At 42.4% G+C, this 17370-nt stretch overlaps 1 protein-coding gene across 3 annotated transcripts in view; it reads left to right on the forward strand.

The window, feature by feature from the left end:
* The window catches only part of RNF145 (ring finger protein 145), a 47031-nt gene that overhangs the window by 27023 nt on the left and 2638 nt on the right, over nt 1-17370 (forward strand). For all 3 annotated transcript variants that reach the window (XM_032124931.1, XM_032124933.1, XM_032124932.1), the window contains exons 4-10: nt 347-438; nt 5286-5521; nt 8969-9144; nt 12691-12831; nt 13893-14075; nt 15691-15838; nt 16520-16876. In XM_032124931.1, coding sequence (XP_031980822.1) covers nt 347-438; nt 5286-5521; nt 8969-9144; nt 12691-12831; nt 13893-14075; nt 15691-15838; nt 16520-16876 — 1333 coding nt within the window. The remainder of the gene's footprint in view (nt 1-346; nt 439-5285; nt 5522-8968; nt 9145-12690; nt 12832-13892; nt 14076-15690; nt 15839-16519; nt 16877-17370) is intronic.

A 17370-nucleotide genomic window follows, 5' to 3' on the forward strand; every position in this document is an offset into this window, starting at 1 on the left:
GGAAGAAAAACACTTAATAAGGATACTTAAAAATGGAATGGTGCTTAAGAGGCTTTGTCAATAAGCAGTTTGAGGCCACGCTCTGAAGAACAGCTCAGATGTCCCAAAGGATTTTTACAGCTCTGCCAGTGAGTCTAATTACAGATAATTCTGCTCTCACTTAAGTCATGCCTCAGTTAGAGCCTTCCATCAGTGTGGCTGCTGGAACAGTAGTGCTAATACTGCTTTTTGCAATTTTAGTTAATTGGCTGTGACATACACTGAAGTTACATATCTGTGGAATGAATAAATTGCTTCTTGTCTGAATCAGATGGGTCATAATAGTTTGTGGGTTTGTGTTTTTTAGGGATTATGTGAGGAGTGAATTGGAATCAGGCTATGAAGGACCAATGTACTTGGAGCCTCTCTCTATGAACCGTTTCATGACTGCTTTAGTAGGTAAGTGCTTTAAATAATTGAGAGGAGAGATTCTAATTCTCTTCATTGAAACCTGTGCATGTTTTACCTCTTGGTTTCAAATCTCTTTTATTACTTTAATTTGTTGTGATTCTTATTAATATGCAAGAGGCATGGGAGGATAGCTGCATCCTGCCTGGCTTTTTCTGTGCCACTGATTTACCAATACTCCATACTTGCAGCTCTGAAATATTTTCCAGGTCTGTTTGTTATGCTCTGCCTTTGTTATTCTCAGACTTGCAGTCTGATTCAGAACAACTGGAGTGTCTATAATAACCTTTATGTGGAAAGTACTGTAGAAATTTCAATAGTAACATGCATTTGTAAGTGTTTTTGTCAGTTCAGGTGTTGCACACATTAATTCTTTATTGGCTTTATAGCTGAACACTGTAATTCTCTTACAAAATCTGGTGAAATACACTGGCGGGTGTATGCATGGGACTACAGGCTACTATTTTTTTACAGAGTCCTGAGGATATTTTAATTAAAGAGTTAAGGAATAACAAGTCAAACACATTTGTTTGATTAATAGCAGAGATGACTTCCCTACCTAAAAATCCCAAATAAATCACAAAGAATTGGACTTCCCAGAGCGTTTCCTTACCCTTTGAACTCTGACTGGAAGAGAATAAATTCAGTGTTAAGGTTGCTACACCAAACCATATGTTCTCCTGAGAGGATACTGGAATACACCCACCCACCCCTTGTGTATTTTAAAATGAAGCCTGAGACAAGCTTGGAAGAAAAATCTTCCTTAATTCCTTTCACTAAGATCTATGGTTTTCATCAGATTATTGACAGATTTAGTCAGCCATGTACTGTTGGCAAAACTCAGCTGTTTTCTGCTTGCTTGCAGCTGCTACTGGCAGATAAAAATGGGTTTACTAGTTTACAGCATGTTAGGTCTGACAGCATTTACACATCTCCTGTTTGCTTGCATCCTTACTTTCAAATGCGGCATTTGTCTTTGATTTTAATATTTTTAATAGAAGTAACATTGGTAATTTTCAAGGAAATATTATTTAGGTATCACTTCTTCTCTCTTCTAGATGTCTAGATCTATTTTTCTGTCTTGTCAAATCACACCAAATTACAACTAAAGCTTTTGGCGTGTTTTTTATGAGAAAATGTTTGTAATTAGTCCTGTGAATCACTCCCAGGTGCAATGCGGGGTTCCATGGTAAAGCAGAATCCCTCAGAGAGCTTCACAAAGCAGCAGGCAGGCCTGGGCAGGAAGGGATCAGGAGGCATTGTGTCATTCAGTAACACTTAAAAACTAAACTGACAGTCAAACCCAGCATGCTGCATCCAGGTTTTGATAGGGATTAAAAACAAGTGAGAAAAAGATAATGGTTTTATCCAGTACTGTTTTGGATTGTAGCAGGTATACTAAAGTGTCCCCTTCTTGTAATTGTGTTTCAGAAATAGGTGCTTGTGACTGTACTAGCAAATGTGTATGTGTTAACATACTTAATATCCCCATTCTTCATTTTCCTTATTCTCTTAAAGCCAACTTGAAAGTGTAATTTTGGTCTCGATGACAAGCAGTCATCTTTGGGGAAGACTTGTGAAAGTGGTCTGTGAGGCTTGACAGTGTTTTGTATAAATATGAAATGTTTTCTCAGATTTATTGTATACAAGGGTGTTTATTCGGTAGAGTCTCAGGAATGCACAGCACTGAGTGGTGTCATCTTCACAGCAAAATGAATGTACAGGTGCTTTGCTCCATCTTTTTCTCTCACATTCTGACAGGGTGCTGTGCTGCAGCACTGCTGACAAAGGCTCCAAAGCAGGTGCATAAGGGAATGGAATAATGGTGCTACTGGTACAGCTCTGGTTCCTAAAGTTCTGCTCAGAATTAATGGAATGATGTACAGAATCAGTTGGTTCACAAATGTAACCTTTCTTAATGCTTTTGTTCATGAATACTTTCTGAATGGGATCTCACAGTTTCTTCCCCTGCATTTAACTCAGTCTGATGACTGTTGTCTGGGGATAATAATACATTCCTAAGTGCTGGATGGAAGAAATAAATGTCTTTAGAGATGGCCCCTTGGATGAGTGAGCCACTTTGGGAGCATGTCAGCTGTGAACTTTCCAAAGCTGCTGTGTGGTTTTTCAAGTGATGCTACCATGAAGACTTGCTTATTCTTATGGCACAGTAGTGGGGTTCTGTATTAACTTGAGGATACCTTGTTTTTGAGTAACAGTCACTGATGTAGTAGCCAGGGAGTTTGTTAACATCAGCTTTCTAAAATTGTGAATGAAATAAAGATGCTTCGCTACTCCAAGTGGCTTGTACAGTGGCTGTGCCATGTCAGCCTTCTTGTTGAACATTTCCCATTAGCTTATGAGCTGAGAGGCTCTGGCTATCTGTCAGCAATGTATTTGTGGAGGTTTGGGGAAGGCAAAAGAACGGGCAGGAAGTTCACACAATGGATTTCTTCCTTATTGCCTCATTCCCTAGCAGAGGAGCCTGGTTGGAGTGTTCCAGGGGTGTTTCAGCTGTTGCTTTCTTTAGCTGTGTCTGTCGGTTTTCAGGCCACAGCATTTCAGTTTACAGGGTGCAAATATTCACCTGGATTTGATAGTCTTAGCAGATAGCTAGAGTGTTAAAATCTATGATTTGATATGAGCTGCAGGCTACTTTCTCTGGCTATCCTGCTGTGTGATGTTGATGACGCTGTACAGCCCCACCTGAGATAAAGTGTGATTTACTGCAGAGAGAGATTGGCTGTCCTGAACTAAGATGCTGCTACCCCAGTTTAGAATGGGAAGCACCATCACTCAAAGCTCCGTTGTAGATATTCATGCCTTTCCTGCAGAGGTTGAGAAATGACAAGGTGCACACTTCAGGGAGGATATTGGAGCCTCCAGAGAAAGTGCTCCATGTATTTCCTTTGATGGTGTGTACAATTCTTCCCATGACAAGTAACTTTTGATCACTGTTTAAGTTAAAAGGGTGGGAGGGCCAGAGTTGAGCAGGGATGAGCAGCATACTTCACATGTGGCTGTTGGAGGAGAGCAGGTTCTGCTGTTTACTGAGATTGAACTCAGAGGCTCTAATTTGTGACCAGAGAGCTCCAGAGTCATCCCAGAGAGCACTGGATTGTTTAATGTGATGCTGTCGCAGTACTTGATTTCAGTTGACGACACTCTTATTAAATGCTGAAGAACACATTGGATGCTGGTGTTTGTGTCCCTTTGTGTGTGAAGCTGAGTTGCCTTAGTTACCATGAGTTGCAGAAATCCTCGCAAGCTGCCTGCCAGGCTCCTGAATATGACAGCACAGCAGTGTGCTGGTGGTGTCTTAAATAGGGTTGTAGCAACTTGCGTGTGGGCAGAGAACAACAAAGCAGAGGGAGAATGCTTCAGAGCTGGAGTCTGCTGAACGTCTAAAGAGATGAGTAGAGTAACTTTCTCTAAGGCTCAGAAGACCCAGTATGCTGATAGTGTCTTGCTGAGAGCAAGGGTGCTTGTTCTGCAGAGACATCTGCTAATTCAGAAATACATCTATCAGATTGACAGTAGGAATTTAACTTGAAAGGGGACAGCGTGAAGGAGGGAGAACTTTGTATGCTTAAGTAGTAGAGATTAGAGATCGCTTTCAGCTCAGTTGCAGTTATTTTGAAAGCAGAAGTCCTTCCCTAGGTAGGGAAGCTTGGCAGAATGAAAGCAAAATCCTGGTACTGCTGTTTCTCCTCTTGCAGCTTCCCTCCCCAGCCCATCCAGAAGGGCTTACAAGGTCAGTGAGCTTATGTGAGCACATGGAGTTTGTGCTGACCTAGAGATGTTCCTGGCCTTGCTCTGGTTCCTCTGTTCTCCTAAGGCCAGATCCTGGTTTCAGGGAGAGTTACAAAGTGCAAGCATTGTGGAGGTGGTTCTGAAACAGGGCATTAGCACTTGAATTTAATACCACGTATTGTGGTGGTCAGATATAAATTAACATAGATGATGAACAAGGGTCTGTTTTCAAATAATATGCCATGAATTCCTTCCTTACTGCAAAATGATGACTGAGGATTGTTCTTACTCAGGCAATGTGCATTTTGCCCCATTCAGTTTCCTCTGGGATCAGGGGTTCAACTTCAGTGTCTCTGATGGGAGCAGTTACACTGGAGTGGTCTTAGTGCTTTAGAAATACCACCCTCCAAATCTGTGGGTGTGTGTGGGAGACCTGCTCATGCTTGTGTCCCTACCAGCTATTAAAGAGAATTTAGTTGTTAATTATCTGTCACTTGCAAGCTTCAGTGATCATTCTGAGCAACTGCCTCAGGGCGTTATGAAATTATTGAAGTCTCAGCTGCTGACCTGGCTGTTCTCCTGTTGCTGTTCTTGGCCAGTAATTCCTCTTGACAGTGTAAATATTGTTGCTTTAAAGGCCTTTTGAGACCTCTCATTGCTTTTTTGTGTAGGTCAGGATGAAATAGTGTAGCTGGGCTTCAGAAAAGCTGCTGTGTGTACAGATACTGATGGGATTTCAGCTGAGCTGGGGGTGGTGAGGAAAAAGAGGGCTGGCTTGTTGGGTTATCCTCTGTATGATTTATTGCCGGGGCTTTATTAATCTGATTCTGCATGTGTTTTGGGTTTACAGCTCACTAATCTGGGAAGTGAAAGCATTCACTGTGCGCACTGTGGAAAGGGTAACTTTAGTGACCCAGCAAAAGACACGGAGAGGAGCCTGGTTTCGTAACAGAGATGTCCTAGTTAGAACCGTCATAATATGCTGGATGTTGATAACGGTGTTCTGGAAAGATAACGTATTAAAATACGCTTTTACCTGAAGGGGATAATCAGCTTGATTCTGAACTGCTGTGTCGCGTTTCCAGGGCAGCTGGTGGTGTGCACGCTCTGCTCCTGCGTCATGAAGACCAAGCAGATCTGGCTGTTCTCCGCGCACATGCTCCCTCTGCTGGCACGGCTCTGCCTCGTCCCGCTCGAGACCATCGTCATCATCAACAAATTCGCCATGATTTTCACCGGCTTGGAGGTTCTCTACTTCCTGGCGTCAAATCTGCTGGTGCCCTATAACTTGGCGAAATCTGCGTACAGAGAGCTTGTCCAGGTAAGACGGTGAAGGTAGCAATTCTGTTTTCTGAGCCTTTTGTGCAGGAAAGAAGTAAAAAAAACACTTTAGCTGTCTTCTGTGCACCTGTGTTTGTGTGTTAACTCATCCTTTCTTAGCCAACCAAATGAGCTCCTATCCATAGCATCTTCTTTGTGTAATTTATGATAGCTTTGGATGGGTGAGCAGTTAAGACATGAGCCTGAATTATGCCGCTGGCCAGCTGAGCACGTCCACTTTGCTTGGACTTTGCTTACTCTTCCCCAAATCCAGGCTAAAAGACAAGATTGTGTCAGAATGGAATTTATTTGCAGCCTTATTGAGTGAGGAAGGTAATCCTTGTTCATTCATTGTAGTAGTTGTTTCATTTCAAGAAATGCCTTCTGTATGAAAGTGTTTGTAAATCACAGAAGTGTTAAACTGGGAGTGACACTGAAGCTGATTTTGACTCTAATAATCACTGACTTAGTGATTTGTAACTTGCACAGTGGTTTGACAAGTCTGTGGTATTTTCTTTAGAGAACAACATTACTGAGACCTCAAACAAGAAGACTGATCTGACGTGTCCTTTTTCTTAATGCTTTGACATCTGATCTATGTTTAGTTGAAGAGATACTTTCTCAGTGGTACAGAAACATCACATCTCCTGGTTTTTTATATAAAATATGTATGTACAAGCATCCTTCTATATTTCAATATAAAAAGATTGATTCTTGCTTGGCTTTTGATGGAACCAGTGTTTTAGCTCTTGCCACTGGCTGGATTTTTTTTCAAACCAAGCCGCTGGGGTTTTTTTTGCCTTCTGCTCTTCAGTCCAGAAGCAGTCTGAAAACTAACTTGTTAAGCCCTTTAAAAACCTTCTTTAAAGCTCTTGTTTGCTGTCATATCTGTCATAGACAAACAAAAACTTGGCAGCAGGAGGTGTCTCCTGTGCCAAGGTCTCAGCCTGTCATGTTGATCATTGGTGTCTGGTTATTTATTTTGTATGTAGTTGGTCTTTAGAGCAGGATTATCCTTCTGTGTTTGTACAGCACCTAGCATGGTCTGACCCCATCCATGGAATCATAGATTTGTTTAGGTTGGAAAAGAACTCTGAGATCGTCAAGTCCAACCACTAAAGCATGACCCCTTAGTGCCACATCTATGTATTTTTTAAATCCCTCCAAGGATGGTGACTTCACCACTGCCCTGGGCAGCCTCTTCCAATGCCAGACCACCCTCTCAGTGAAGAAATTTTTCCTAATATCCAATCAAAACTTCCCCTGGCTTGTAGATTTGCCAATTAAAAACTAATTTGGGAGCTAACTGGCAAAGCTTCAATATCCTGTTTTCCAGTGAGAATAGAAATGTCATGCTTACTGTGCATGAGTGGTAACATTTGGGGTAAAACAGTTGCATGTCAGTACAGCTCAAAAGCTTTGCAAAAGGTTGCAAGTAGCACCTCCACGTTCCATGTGCATGAAGGGATGCACAGTTTGGCTCTCTGAAGTCAAATTCAGATTAGATGTGGATTGGAGACCTGTATCTATTTTATATTAGACACTTACGTTTAAAAAACTTCAACATCTTACAAATGTTTTAATTGCAAATACATTCCAGGTTGAGGGGAAAAAATAGTTTTTTCTTGCTAATTTTTTGTTTGTCAGAATTGAGTTCTAAATATTGCTGTTAACCAACTCTCCTCCTCATCTTTAGAGCTGCTTGTCTCCTCCCTGCTCCGTCCAGTATTTCAGATCTTTCCATGCCAGGCTGTATTACAGTAGTCATGAGGAAGTATTCCTTGTATTCCTGGCCTTTGGACACTGATCATACTCTTTTTCCTGGCTTTTTATACAGAGTGCATAAAGGTTTTTTCCCTTGGGAATACAGAAAAAATGGCAGAAAATTTGTAATGCATGTAGTAGAATTGCAATGAATAGTTGTGAGTGGTTTTCACATTGTACTGGCAAACCCCAGGATTTTTGTATTTTAGGAACTTGTTGCTCTTTGCTTGTATTCCTGAAACAGCAGAAAAAACACTGGCTCATGGTGTGTTCATGTAAGTGGTTGCAACTCTGCTACAAATCAAGCCTAGATGGGTATTCCAGAGGAGGAGATTGCCTTTCCAGCTGGAATATTTTCCTGCTTCTTTTTCCATTGCTATAATTCTGAGCAGTTGTTGGTTTTCAGTGTTGTCCTGGTGTTTGTGAGTTTACTGCTGTTTCAGGCTAGATTTGACTGTGGGTTTGATATCAGTGTCAAAACCTAGTGAATATTGGGATGTTAAACACCAGGAGTGTTTCCTGAGAGCCCTAACAGGTGGACCATGGCAGCTTTTCATGTCTGTGTGTATGTTAGACTGTGCCCAATGGTATAATTTAAAAGCAGGCCCAGAACCTTGGCTGCCTGTTTGCAGCAGAAGATGCCAGAAATGCCTCACGGTTATGAATCTACATTATGAGCGTACCATGACCCTTTCCTGATGTGGTGGAGCACTCTGCCAGGAGCTGCACAGGATTGCCTGCTTTGGTCCCAGGCCAGGGGAGTCTCCTGAGGGCAGGTGCACCTCCTTGACAAGTCTGTGAGCAAAGCAGGAGCTTCGCACTGTGTCCCTGCCAGCAGCATATTGCTTGTCCAACAGCCCCGGTACTGCAGCAGGTCCTGTGAGTGTCAATATCCCTCATGCTTGTCAGCTTTTTTAGCATTTGCTAAGATTTCCTTGCCATGACGGCTTCTGTATCATTGTGGGAAGCAGGTGATGAGGAATTAGTAGTTATGAGCGGTTTCCTTTTGACCTAAGTCCAGCTATATGAAGTTCCAGCTTCTTGGAAATGATTAACTTAGTCTTTGCAATACAAAAGAAGTACTTCGAGCTTCAGAGTCTTCCGGTATAAGTCTTAAGCATGAATTTCAAAACACTTGGTGGATTAGGTGTGTGATCCTTTTGAGGTACGTAAGCATAAAATGTGTGAGGTATTAAGTTTTTCCTTAGAAACAGGTCAACAAAGTAGATTTACTACTTTTTTTTTTAATGGTGACTCATTTCAGTGTTCTAATGTGTGCAGTGGCTTGGCAGTAGCTGTAGAGAAAACAACGTAAGTCTGACTTAAACTGGGTGAAGAGGGTCTGAGGGGGTTGGCATGACCTAGAGCCACATGTCCTCACCCCTCTGGCTGTGAGTGGGCTGCAGGGAGCAGCTCCAAGCCAGGTGTTTGTAGGAAGGGACATTGAGCTGGTCTGAGAGTTTGCTGCTGGAGTCAGGCACTACTCCCTGCTGCCAGACTCACTGCTGAACCTGAGCTCTGCCTTTGTCAAAGTAGTTTGATGTACATCCTCTCTTCCTTTGGGGTGGCTGATGTCATGTGGATTATCCTTGGCTTCCTTGTGACTGTTTTGGTGACTTTCCTTTTGTTATCAAACCCCAGGTGATGTGACTCAATAACAAATTGCCTTTTTGTGTCTTCCCAGGTGGTGGAGGTGTACGGGCTCCTGGCACTGGGAATGTCTCTGTGGAACCAGCTGGTGGTCCCAGTACTTTTCATGGTGTTTTGGCTTGTCTTATTTGCTCTTCAGATCTATTCCTATTTCAGTACACGGGACCAGCCTGCCTCCAGAGAGAGGCTTCTCTTCCTCTTCTTGACCAGGTAATTCAGGAGCCTGCAGATAGTTGGTTTTCTGTTGGAACTGTCTTCTGAAATTAGTATCTGTGCACTTTTAGAGATCAGATGTGTATATTGGCTTTATTGCACTTGGATACCCAACAAATACTTGTCCTTATTGCAGGGACCATGCATATAAACCCTGTTAAGCTTGTCCTACAAAGGCATGGATGCCATTCAGAGCAGACAACATTAATAGAACTGTGGGAGAGCTCACAAAGAAAGCAACATATTCCTCTGAGGAAGGAGTAGCCATAATTAGAGCTTTGGTCCAGAAGTTGTTTTCAGGATAAGTATCGGGTTTGTCTGAGATATTTCAGCTGAAGTTCAGTCCAACTGATATCTTATTCATGATTATGTTGCTTTCTGACCCTTGGATATCTTGCTTCATCAGTTTGGTGTGGGACACATTCTTGAGTTTACCCAAGAAGCCAAAGCACCCAACTCCCAAAGCAACTTTTTAACTCACGTGGTTAATGTGGTAGAGATGTAAAGACAGAAAGAAACCAGATTTGTAAAAGCTTTCTAAAACATATAAAGTTGTATAGACACAAAGTTTTTATAAAGTTCAAAGGTTGTAAGGTAAAAGGATAGAGGTCTGTGTTAGTGCTGTTACTGAAAGGCAGTGTTTGAGGGATTCTCCTGGCTGGAACATACGTGCCTTTTTCAGCTGTTTGTACATAAACGGGGAGCAGGAATGCAGGGCAGAAAGGAGCTGGGGGTGCTGCAGAAGCTGGGTTAGGCAGATTAGGTACAGTACCATAGTGGGATGGGGAAAAGAGGGGTAATGGTTGTCTAAACACAGCCAGCTAGCACATGACAGAGTCCTTAGGGATCATTAGTTCTGCTGTTTGATTAGTAACTTCTTCATCACTACAGTTTTCCAATCAGACTTTCCAGTTGCTGGGCTTCTTCTTGCTTTGCTGTGTGTATGGTGCCACTGTGTAAGCTGTCAAAATTAATTATCATTAAGGAGCTATGAAAAGGATTTTTACTGCATATAGTATTAAAATTGCTTATGGTGTCACCCTGCATTATGCAGAAGCACTGGCTGTGTTACCTGCTTGTTAACTAAACCACTGGGGTCTGAAATTTTTCTTCTTGTTCATTTCTTTTGCAATTTTAGTTTTGTTACAGTAGAGTACTGCACTTAGAAGAGGTGGGAGAAGCAGCCCTTTTCCTTGAAGTTGAGTTTATTCCTACACCAAATTGCTATACTTCTCCTGTTTGTGGCAAAACAGGGACAAAGCAGTGATTCATCTTAGAAACACAAACTCTAATGGTACCACTAACAGCCTCTGACCCCTAGGAGAGAGCTGAAGTACCTTGTCAGGTCAGGTAATAACATAGTGCTTGCTGTTCAGCAAAGTGGAAGAAAAGATGTGCTCTTCCATGAAAGTGAGTGAATTCTGCATCTGTGCCCTTTAAGTGAACGATTGCTTAAAACAGTAAGGCTGGAGTTCAGGTGGGGGCAATTGGGGTGTACACAACTTCCATGAGAAGGTCAGAGTGGCTGTGCTGGGTCAGACCAAATCCTGATGGAGCCTGGGATCCAGTTCCCAGCAGTGGCTGCAGATGGGTTCCTGGAAGGACACCCACCCATTATATGACAAACAGGATGCTTCCTAGGACTCATCCAATCCCATAGCCAACTTCTTCTGTCAGGCTGCATTAGCTGGATGTAGCTAATAAGTATTTCAGTAACCCTAAAAAAACTCCTCCGTCAGTTTGTGCTTTCTGCCCTCAAACTCAAGTACACTTCTTCCATTTGGAAGATCCTGAGGCAAGGAGTTTTCACAGCTCAGCCTCCTTATAATGAAAAATCCATTTTGATTGCTTGAATCAATATAGTTTCATTCAGTGCCCCTCAGGGAGGGGAGACAGGGAAATCAGGTTTTCTTTAAAACTGAGAGTAGCCTAAGTCTGTTCTTCCCAGACTGGGAAGCTCTCATTTGATATTTGCTGTTTAAAACTATTCTGTGCCTTTCATTTTTCTTGTTGTTCCTCTCAAAATCTTTTCCATGGGTTTGTAACTGCTGTGATTTTTGAGAAGCCATGAAGAGTTCAGCTCTTTGGGAGAATTTATAAACTTGTGCTTGACACATAAACATCATAAAGCTCCCCAGGTATCTCTTGAGCTCGTGAGCTCCTCTGGGACTCCTGCACAGTAGATCAAGTTTAAGAAGAGTCCTAACATTACTCTGACAAAAAAAGCAGAAAAACCAGGATTCTTGATCTCTGATAATTTATTTTGAAGAAAAACTTAAGAGTTCCTCAAATATCATACATAAATAACTGCTTTTGAGTACTGTGTTTCTCGCTATCTTGATTACCAGGAACATCTAGAAGTATTTTCAGCCTCCCCGGCTTGGTGAACGGGCAGAATTTGAAGGCTTACCAGAAGTACTGTAAATAGTATGTGTAAACACATCAACATTTTCTGCTGTGAATTGCTTTCAAAGGATATTTCAGGTTTAAGTAGTCACTAAAAGAGACAAAGTAAATGTCTCTTGGATGAGCATTGTTTATTTTTGAAGCATGTGCTTCCTCAAAACTTTTGTCAGAGCACTGGACTGCTTCACTCATCACTCAGTTAATTAGCAGGACATGGTTTTGACCATGGCAATTTCTCTCTCAAGACTACTGTCCTGAGGAACAAATGAAGATTTTTTTTTTTTAAGTGAATGTGTCAGTGTATTACTTTGGGTTATGCATATGAGTATTTCCAGATGTGTAGTGCGTGGCTGACAGCTGGTTCTTTACCTGGCATTGACAGTGCTATGTTTCAGAACCTGAAGCACATTCTGGGGCTTGGGCTTCTCCAAATATCACAGTGCTAGGACCACTAGAAGAGCAGCCTGAACGAGGGTGATGCAGCTGTCAAATGAAGTCTGGGGTCTCAATCTCTGGGACTTCACTGCTGTAGAAAGAGAGGAAGAAACCTGCTGAAAGGGATCCTTTGCTGTCTTATTCTGCTGCTTCAGGCTCAGCCGTTCCAAAGACAGGTGATGCCCACCTGACCCTGATGGAGATGCTGACAAAAAGCCCCAGTCTCCCAACAGGATTTATCAGTCTGATGTTGGTGTGCATTATTATGGATAGGAGGGGAACATGCCTTAGTGAATCCATCTCCTTTAACTGGATGTTTGAGGTGCTGGGTGAAATTCCAGCGGGTGACTTCAGTGCGTGGAGGCTCTGGGCTCGCCTGTGGCTCGGAGCCCCAGCGGCAACAGGACAGTGCCACCACGTGGCCCAGCGCCGAGGGGACTGCAGGGATGTCACAGCACAGCCCTGGCTCCAAGGGGGAGCTCCATGAACTTTCCTCTTGGAAAAAAGTAATAAAATCCATCTCATCTTTTTATTTTATTGGAGGACTTAATGGCGGTGTGGAACTTTAATATTTTCATTAAACCAGTCTGACTTTGCTTTAAAACCAACTTGCACAGCTAACAGCACAAGCGGAGAGCCCATCACATTGCTTTTAACTGATCAACCTTTTCTTTGTGTTTCTTTTCCTCTCTCTCCTGCCAGTATTGCCGAATGCTGTAGCACTCCTTACTCACTGCTGGGATTGGTCTTCACAGTCTCTTTTGTTGCTTTGGGAGTTCTGACTCTCTGCAAGTTTTACTTGCAGGGTTACCGAGCGTTCATGAACGATCCTGCTATGAACAGGTAAGTGCCTCGTTGTGCCTAGGGTCTGAAAAGAAACAGATAAAAAGGGGATTTATATCAAAATACAGGGGTGGCACTGCAGTTTTTTGACTTTTGACAGGCTTTTTGTATGCCAGTCTGTGTGTGTATTGAGAAGATTTGAGGTGAAAATACTTGTCACAGACTCCTTGGTAGATGGTTCATTTCTGCGCAAATTCAGGGCTGTTACTTGGGATTTACAATTGCTTTTATTTTCGTGAGTCACTGAAAAATTTTGACATGCTTGCATAATATAAACACTTCATATTTTCATTTCCTCATCTCCCTTCTAATCATGTATGAAACATTACTAATCTGTGAGGTTTAAAACATAGCATTTTTGGATGGATTTGGAAGTATGGATTGCTTGTAAATTGTTATGGGAAGTAGCCATAATGCCTTTTCTCAGGCTTGTCCCAACTTGTCTAACATGAAATTGGGATCCTGACACTGCCTTTCCTGTGACTCCAGCCCGTAACTCTATAGAGAGTTGAGACCATTTGCAAAAGAATGTTTTACATTTTGGATTCCAAGATGTGGAGGCAAAAAGGGAATAAATACATTGGGGCTGCCTAAGAGTAGTCTATGTAAAAACAGCTTTTGGTGAAGTGTGTACTTCATCAAATAGTTGTGCTCTGAATGGTGATCCTCAGTGGGACTAAAGTCACTCTGAAGTTCCAAGACAGAAAGAAGTGGACAGCTGTATGTGGCGTAGGTACAGGGGGAATAAACTGAAAAATGGCAAAATTGGTGATTTGCCTAAACTGGGTCCTTAAAATGCTTTGTGCTGGGTGGTGTGTGAGCCGGATGTAGCCCAAGTGCTGCTTGTCAGGAGCAAAATCTGCTGGTTCCTAAGCCCAGCACTTCAGCATTTCTGAAAACATCCCTCCCTGGTTAAAGCCTTACAGAGACAACAGTGAAACCTAAAACCAGTGACATGTGAAAGGTTGTGACAGAAGCAGACAGCTTATTTCCTGGTGTTTCTAGATGAACCAGCATTGACACAGAGATGTGATTGTTTTTTTGACTGTGTTGATCTGCAGGGGGATGACTGAAGGAGTCACGCTCCTGATCCTGGCTGTGCAGACAGGTTTGATTGAGCTCCAAGTTGTGCATCGGGCGTTCCTGCTCAGTATTATTCTTTTCATTGTGGTGGCATCCATCCTTCAGTCCATGCTGGAAATTGCTGATCCCATTGTCTTGGCATTGGGAGCCTCAAGGGACAAGTAAGAGACTGGTTTCCTAAACTGAAAGTTACTCAATGCTCTTTTAGGAGGTGATAAACTAGTAATTGATGGCTTTTAGTGGCTTGTAAAGTTGCCTTGTTTTTCTTCTGTATGCAGATTTCTTTTCTAGTCTAAGTTCTCTAGTTTTGTGGTTCCAGTTAAGCAAATCCAGGACTATGCTGTCCCCACCCACACTCCATTGTGTGGATTTGCAGAATGTTTTTTCTTAACCTCCTCTGCAGCTGGGTGAGTTTCCCTCTAAAGCACAGCTACTGAGGGTGGGAAGTTTCTAGGAGTGACCTTGTGTTAGATATTGTGAAACCTATTTTTTTGGTGAGGCTGTGATCCCAAAATGATACGGTTTACTGGCACAAAATAAGAGGTGAAAGGTTTGCCTTAGTGTCCCACAATCCCATTGTGTGGGATTGTTCAGTTTCATTTGTGTTTTGGAGAGTTGTATTGGTGGTATGTGGTGTTCTTGTATTAATCCGTTTTTATCTTTGTCAATTGCATTTGTCTTTTCCCTTTCTGTAACCTGTGAGTGAAGAAATGAACAGTGAAGGTTTGTTTATGTGTAGAGTTTGTTTAGCTTAGAGGCTACTTGTAGCCAGTGTGTTCTGCCTGCAGCAAGTTAACTTCCAAGATGGAAACAAAGGGAAAAGGAGTAGAGCCAGGATAGGAGCATCTGCCCAGCTTAAACAAGCAGACTGTGGTGACAGTGAGTTTTAACTTTCTGCCAAATCTCCCAGGCACTTCCAAATCACTGAGGAACAGGGTAAATTCCATTTCAGCTCTCCCTCCCTCTCTCACCCACAGACACAGAACTGCAGACCTCAGAGTCATTCTGATGTTTCTTCAGCCTGTACTGAATTAATCAGTTTGTGCTGCTGTCCTGTGCCCCCAAATACTTTGACTTTTTCTGTACCTCATTTCCAGTGCTAAGTGAGGTTAAAATACAACCTGAGGAGCAAGTAGAGGTAGTATAGTAAATTACTGGAGATATTCTGAAAGCCTTCACAAATGGGCGGCTGTGAAAAGATTGATGGTGTGTTTAGGTTGGGGAGGAGATTAGGAAGAAGTAGATGATAGGAGCAGAGTAGGGACTGGCAGAGATAAATGTTCAAGTCCTGCTACATTTCTTCTTTTGTGATCTCTGAATTGGGGAATATTCTTGTAAAGGCAGCAGGGTTAAATCTGGTGATGAAAGGAAGTAGCTTTGCCCCGCATATATTAGCTGAAGATGAAGAAGAGTTGCAAGAATTATTTAATTTGGAGACCTCTGTTTGGTTAGAAAAGTGTCCAAACAGCTACACATTTAGTAGTTTATTTTAGTGGACTTCTGTCTGTAACATTCAGTATCTCAAGTACTTATTTTGCCCATAATTTTTGTCTTTCTATTGGAAACAGCAAAGGTGAGATGAGAGGGAACTTTCCACAGTTGTAGGCATGCGTGCAAGCTGGGAATGAGACTGTGCCCAAGTAAAATAGAAACTCCTTTCAACAAGCTAAAGCCTTGAGCAAACATCTAATGTACCTACATCCAGCAGTCATTCTATTCTTATTCTGACACTCAAATCTGACTTGAAAAATAAAAACCTATTGTGTTGTTTTGCAGGAGTCTGTGGAAGCACTTCCGAGCAGTCAGCCTCTGTCTGTTCTTACTCGTGTTCCCCGCGTACATGGCCTACATGATTTGTCAGTTTTTCCACATGGATTTCTGGCTGTTGATCATTATCTCCAGCAGTATTCTAACCTCTCTTCAGGTAAGGACATCAGCCCTGTGAAGCCCTGCATTAACTGTGATTCTTTTACTCTGAGGGGGAAAATACATGATGAGAAAAGAACAGGGATGAGAGAAGGGCAGAATTACAAGGGGTGATAAAAAATCTCTTTCTTTGTCCTGTATCTGAGGCTAAAGAGCTCCTGGGTGGGCTGAGAACAGAGGTGAGTGGAAGTCTATTTCAAATTATAAAGCCAAGGCATTATAAGGCTTTTGAGGGTGTAACTATCATAGTAAAAAGGTTTTTTCCCAGAGTACTCATTTATGTGCCATTACTTAGCTATAACCCTTTGAAAGCAATTTGATATTCAAAACACAGTAGTGTAAGTAGAGGAGATGTTTTATAGTATAAGTATTTGTTATTACTTGGGCTTTTTATTACTAAATTTCTTAAATTGCCCCTTATAATGCTCAGCACTCTTGTTTAATCAACTCAGCTCAGGAAGGTGCAGAAAGGGAAGTATTTGGGAACAAGCTTAAATGCTTTGCAAGAAAGAGCAATTTTTATTTGTCTTGAAGTTCAGCAGCAATTTTAGTGCTTTGGGGCTTGCCCTCTGTCCAGTTTGGGAGCGTTGTGTGGGCAGAGCTCGATGGCCAGCATTGGGTGACTCAAGCTCCAGTTCAGAACTGGAAGCTGAGCTCATGGTCTTGCACTGTGTTACAGGTGCTTGGGACACTCTTCATTTACGTTCTGTTCATGGTGGAGGAGTTCAGAAAAGAGCCAGTGGAAAACATGGACGATGTGATCTATTACGTGAACGGCACGTACCGGCTGCTGGAGTTCCTGGTGGCTCTGTGCGTGGTGGCCTACGGCGTCTCAGAAACCATCTTTGGAGAGTGGACTGTCATGGGCTCCGTCATCATCTTCATCCACTCCTACTACAACGTGTGGCTGCGGGCCCAGCTGGGCTGGAAGAGTTTCCTCCTTCGCAGAGACGCTGTGAATAAGATAAAATCTCTGCCCGTGGCCACGAAGGAGCAGCTGGAGCAGCACAATGACATCTGTGCCATCTGCTACCAGGTAGGAATGGGAGTGTTGAAGGATTGGCTTGAGTTGAAGTACCCCCAGACTGAGTTCAGTCTTCAGCTAGTAAAATAAGTGACTTGAATTATGTAATGAATAATACCATGCTCAGTGAGTTACTGGAATTACCCAGGTTTCTGCTTTGTGCAAACTGACTTGGAGTGCTGTCACCCAGACAGTTCTTAGGAATGAAGGGCTTGGATGTGCTTAAACGGCCTTTTTTTTTTTTTTTTTTTTTTTTTTTTTCCAGTTACACAGCAAACTCTGTCCTTAAGCTGCTTGGACACCTCTCGTGTTTGGGTTGAGCTCGTCTCAGTAGTAGCAGCAAATGTGCCCTTTCTTCATTACTGGAGGATTTTGTTAGTGAAAGACAACATGTTCTCTGTAGCTGATTCGTTATTATTCTGTAGAAGCAGCTCAGTGTCTACAGACACTGCTACTTCATGTGCAGTGTCATTTTTGTAGCAGAAACCTAATTATCAAAAGGTTAA

This window comes from Corvus moneduloides, chromosome 15 (genome assembly GCF_009650955.1).
Source record: "Corvus moneduloides isolate bCorMon1 chromosome 15, bCorMon1.pri, whole genome shotgun sequence".
Taxonomy (NCBI): domain Eukaryota; kingdom Metazoa; phylum Chordata; class Aves; order Passeriformes; family Corvidae; genus Corvus; species Corvus moneduloides.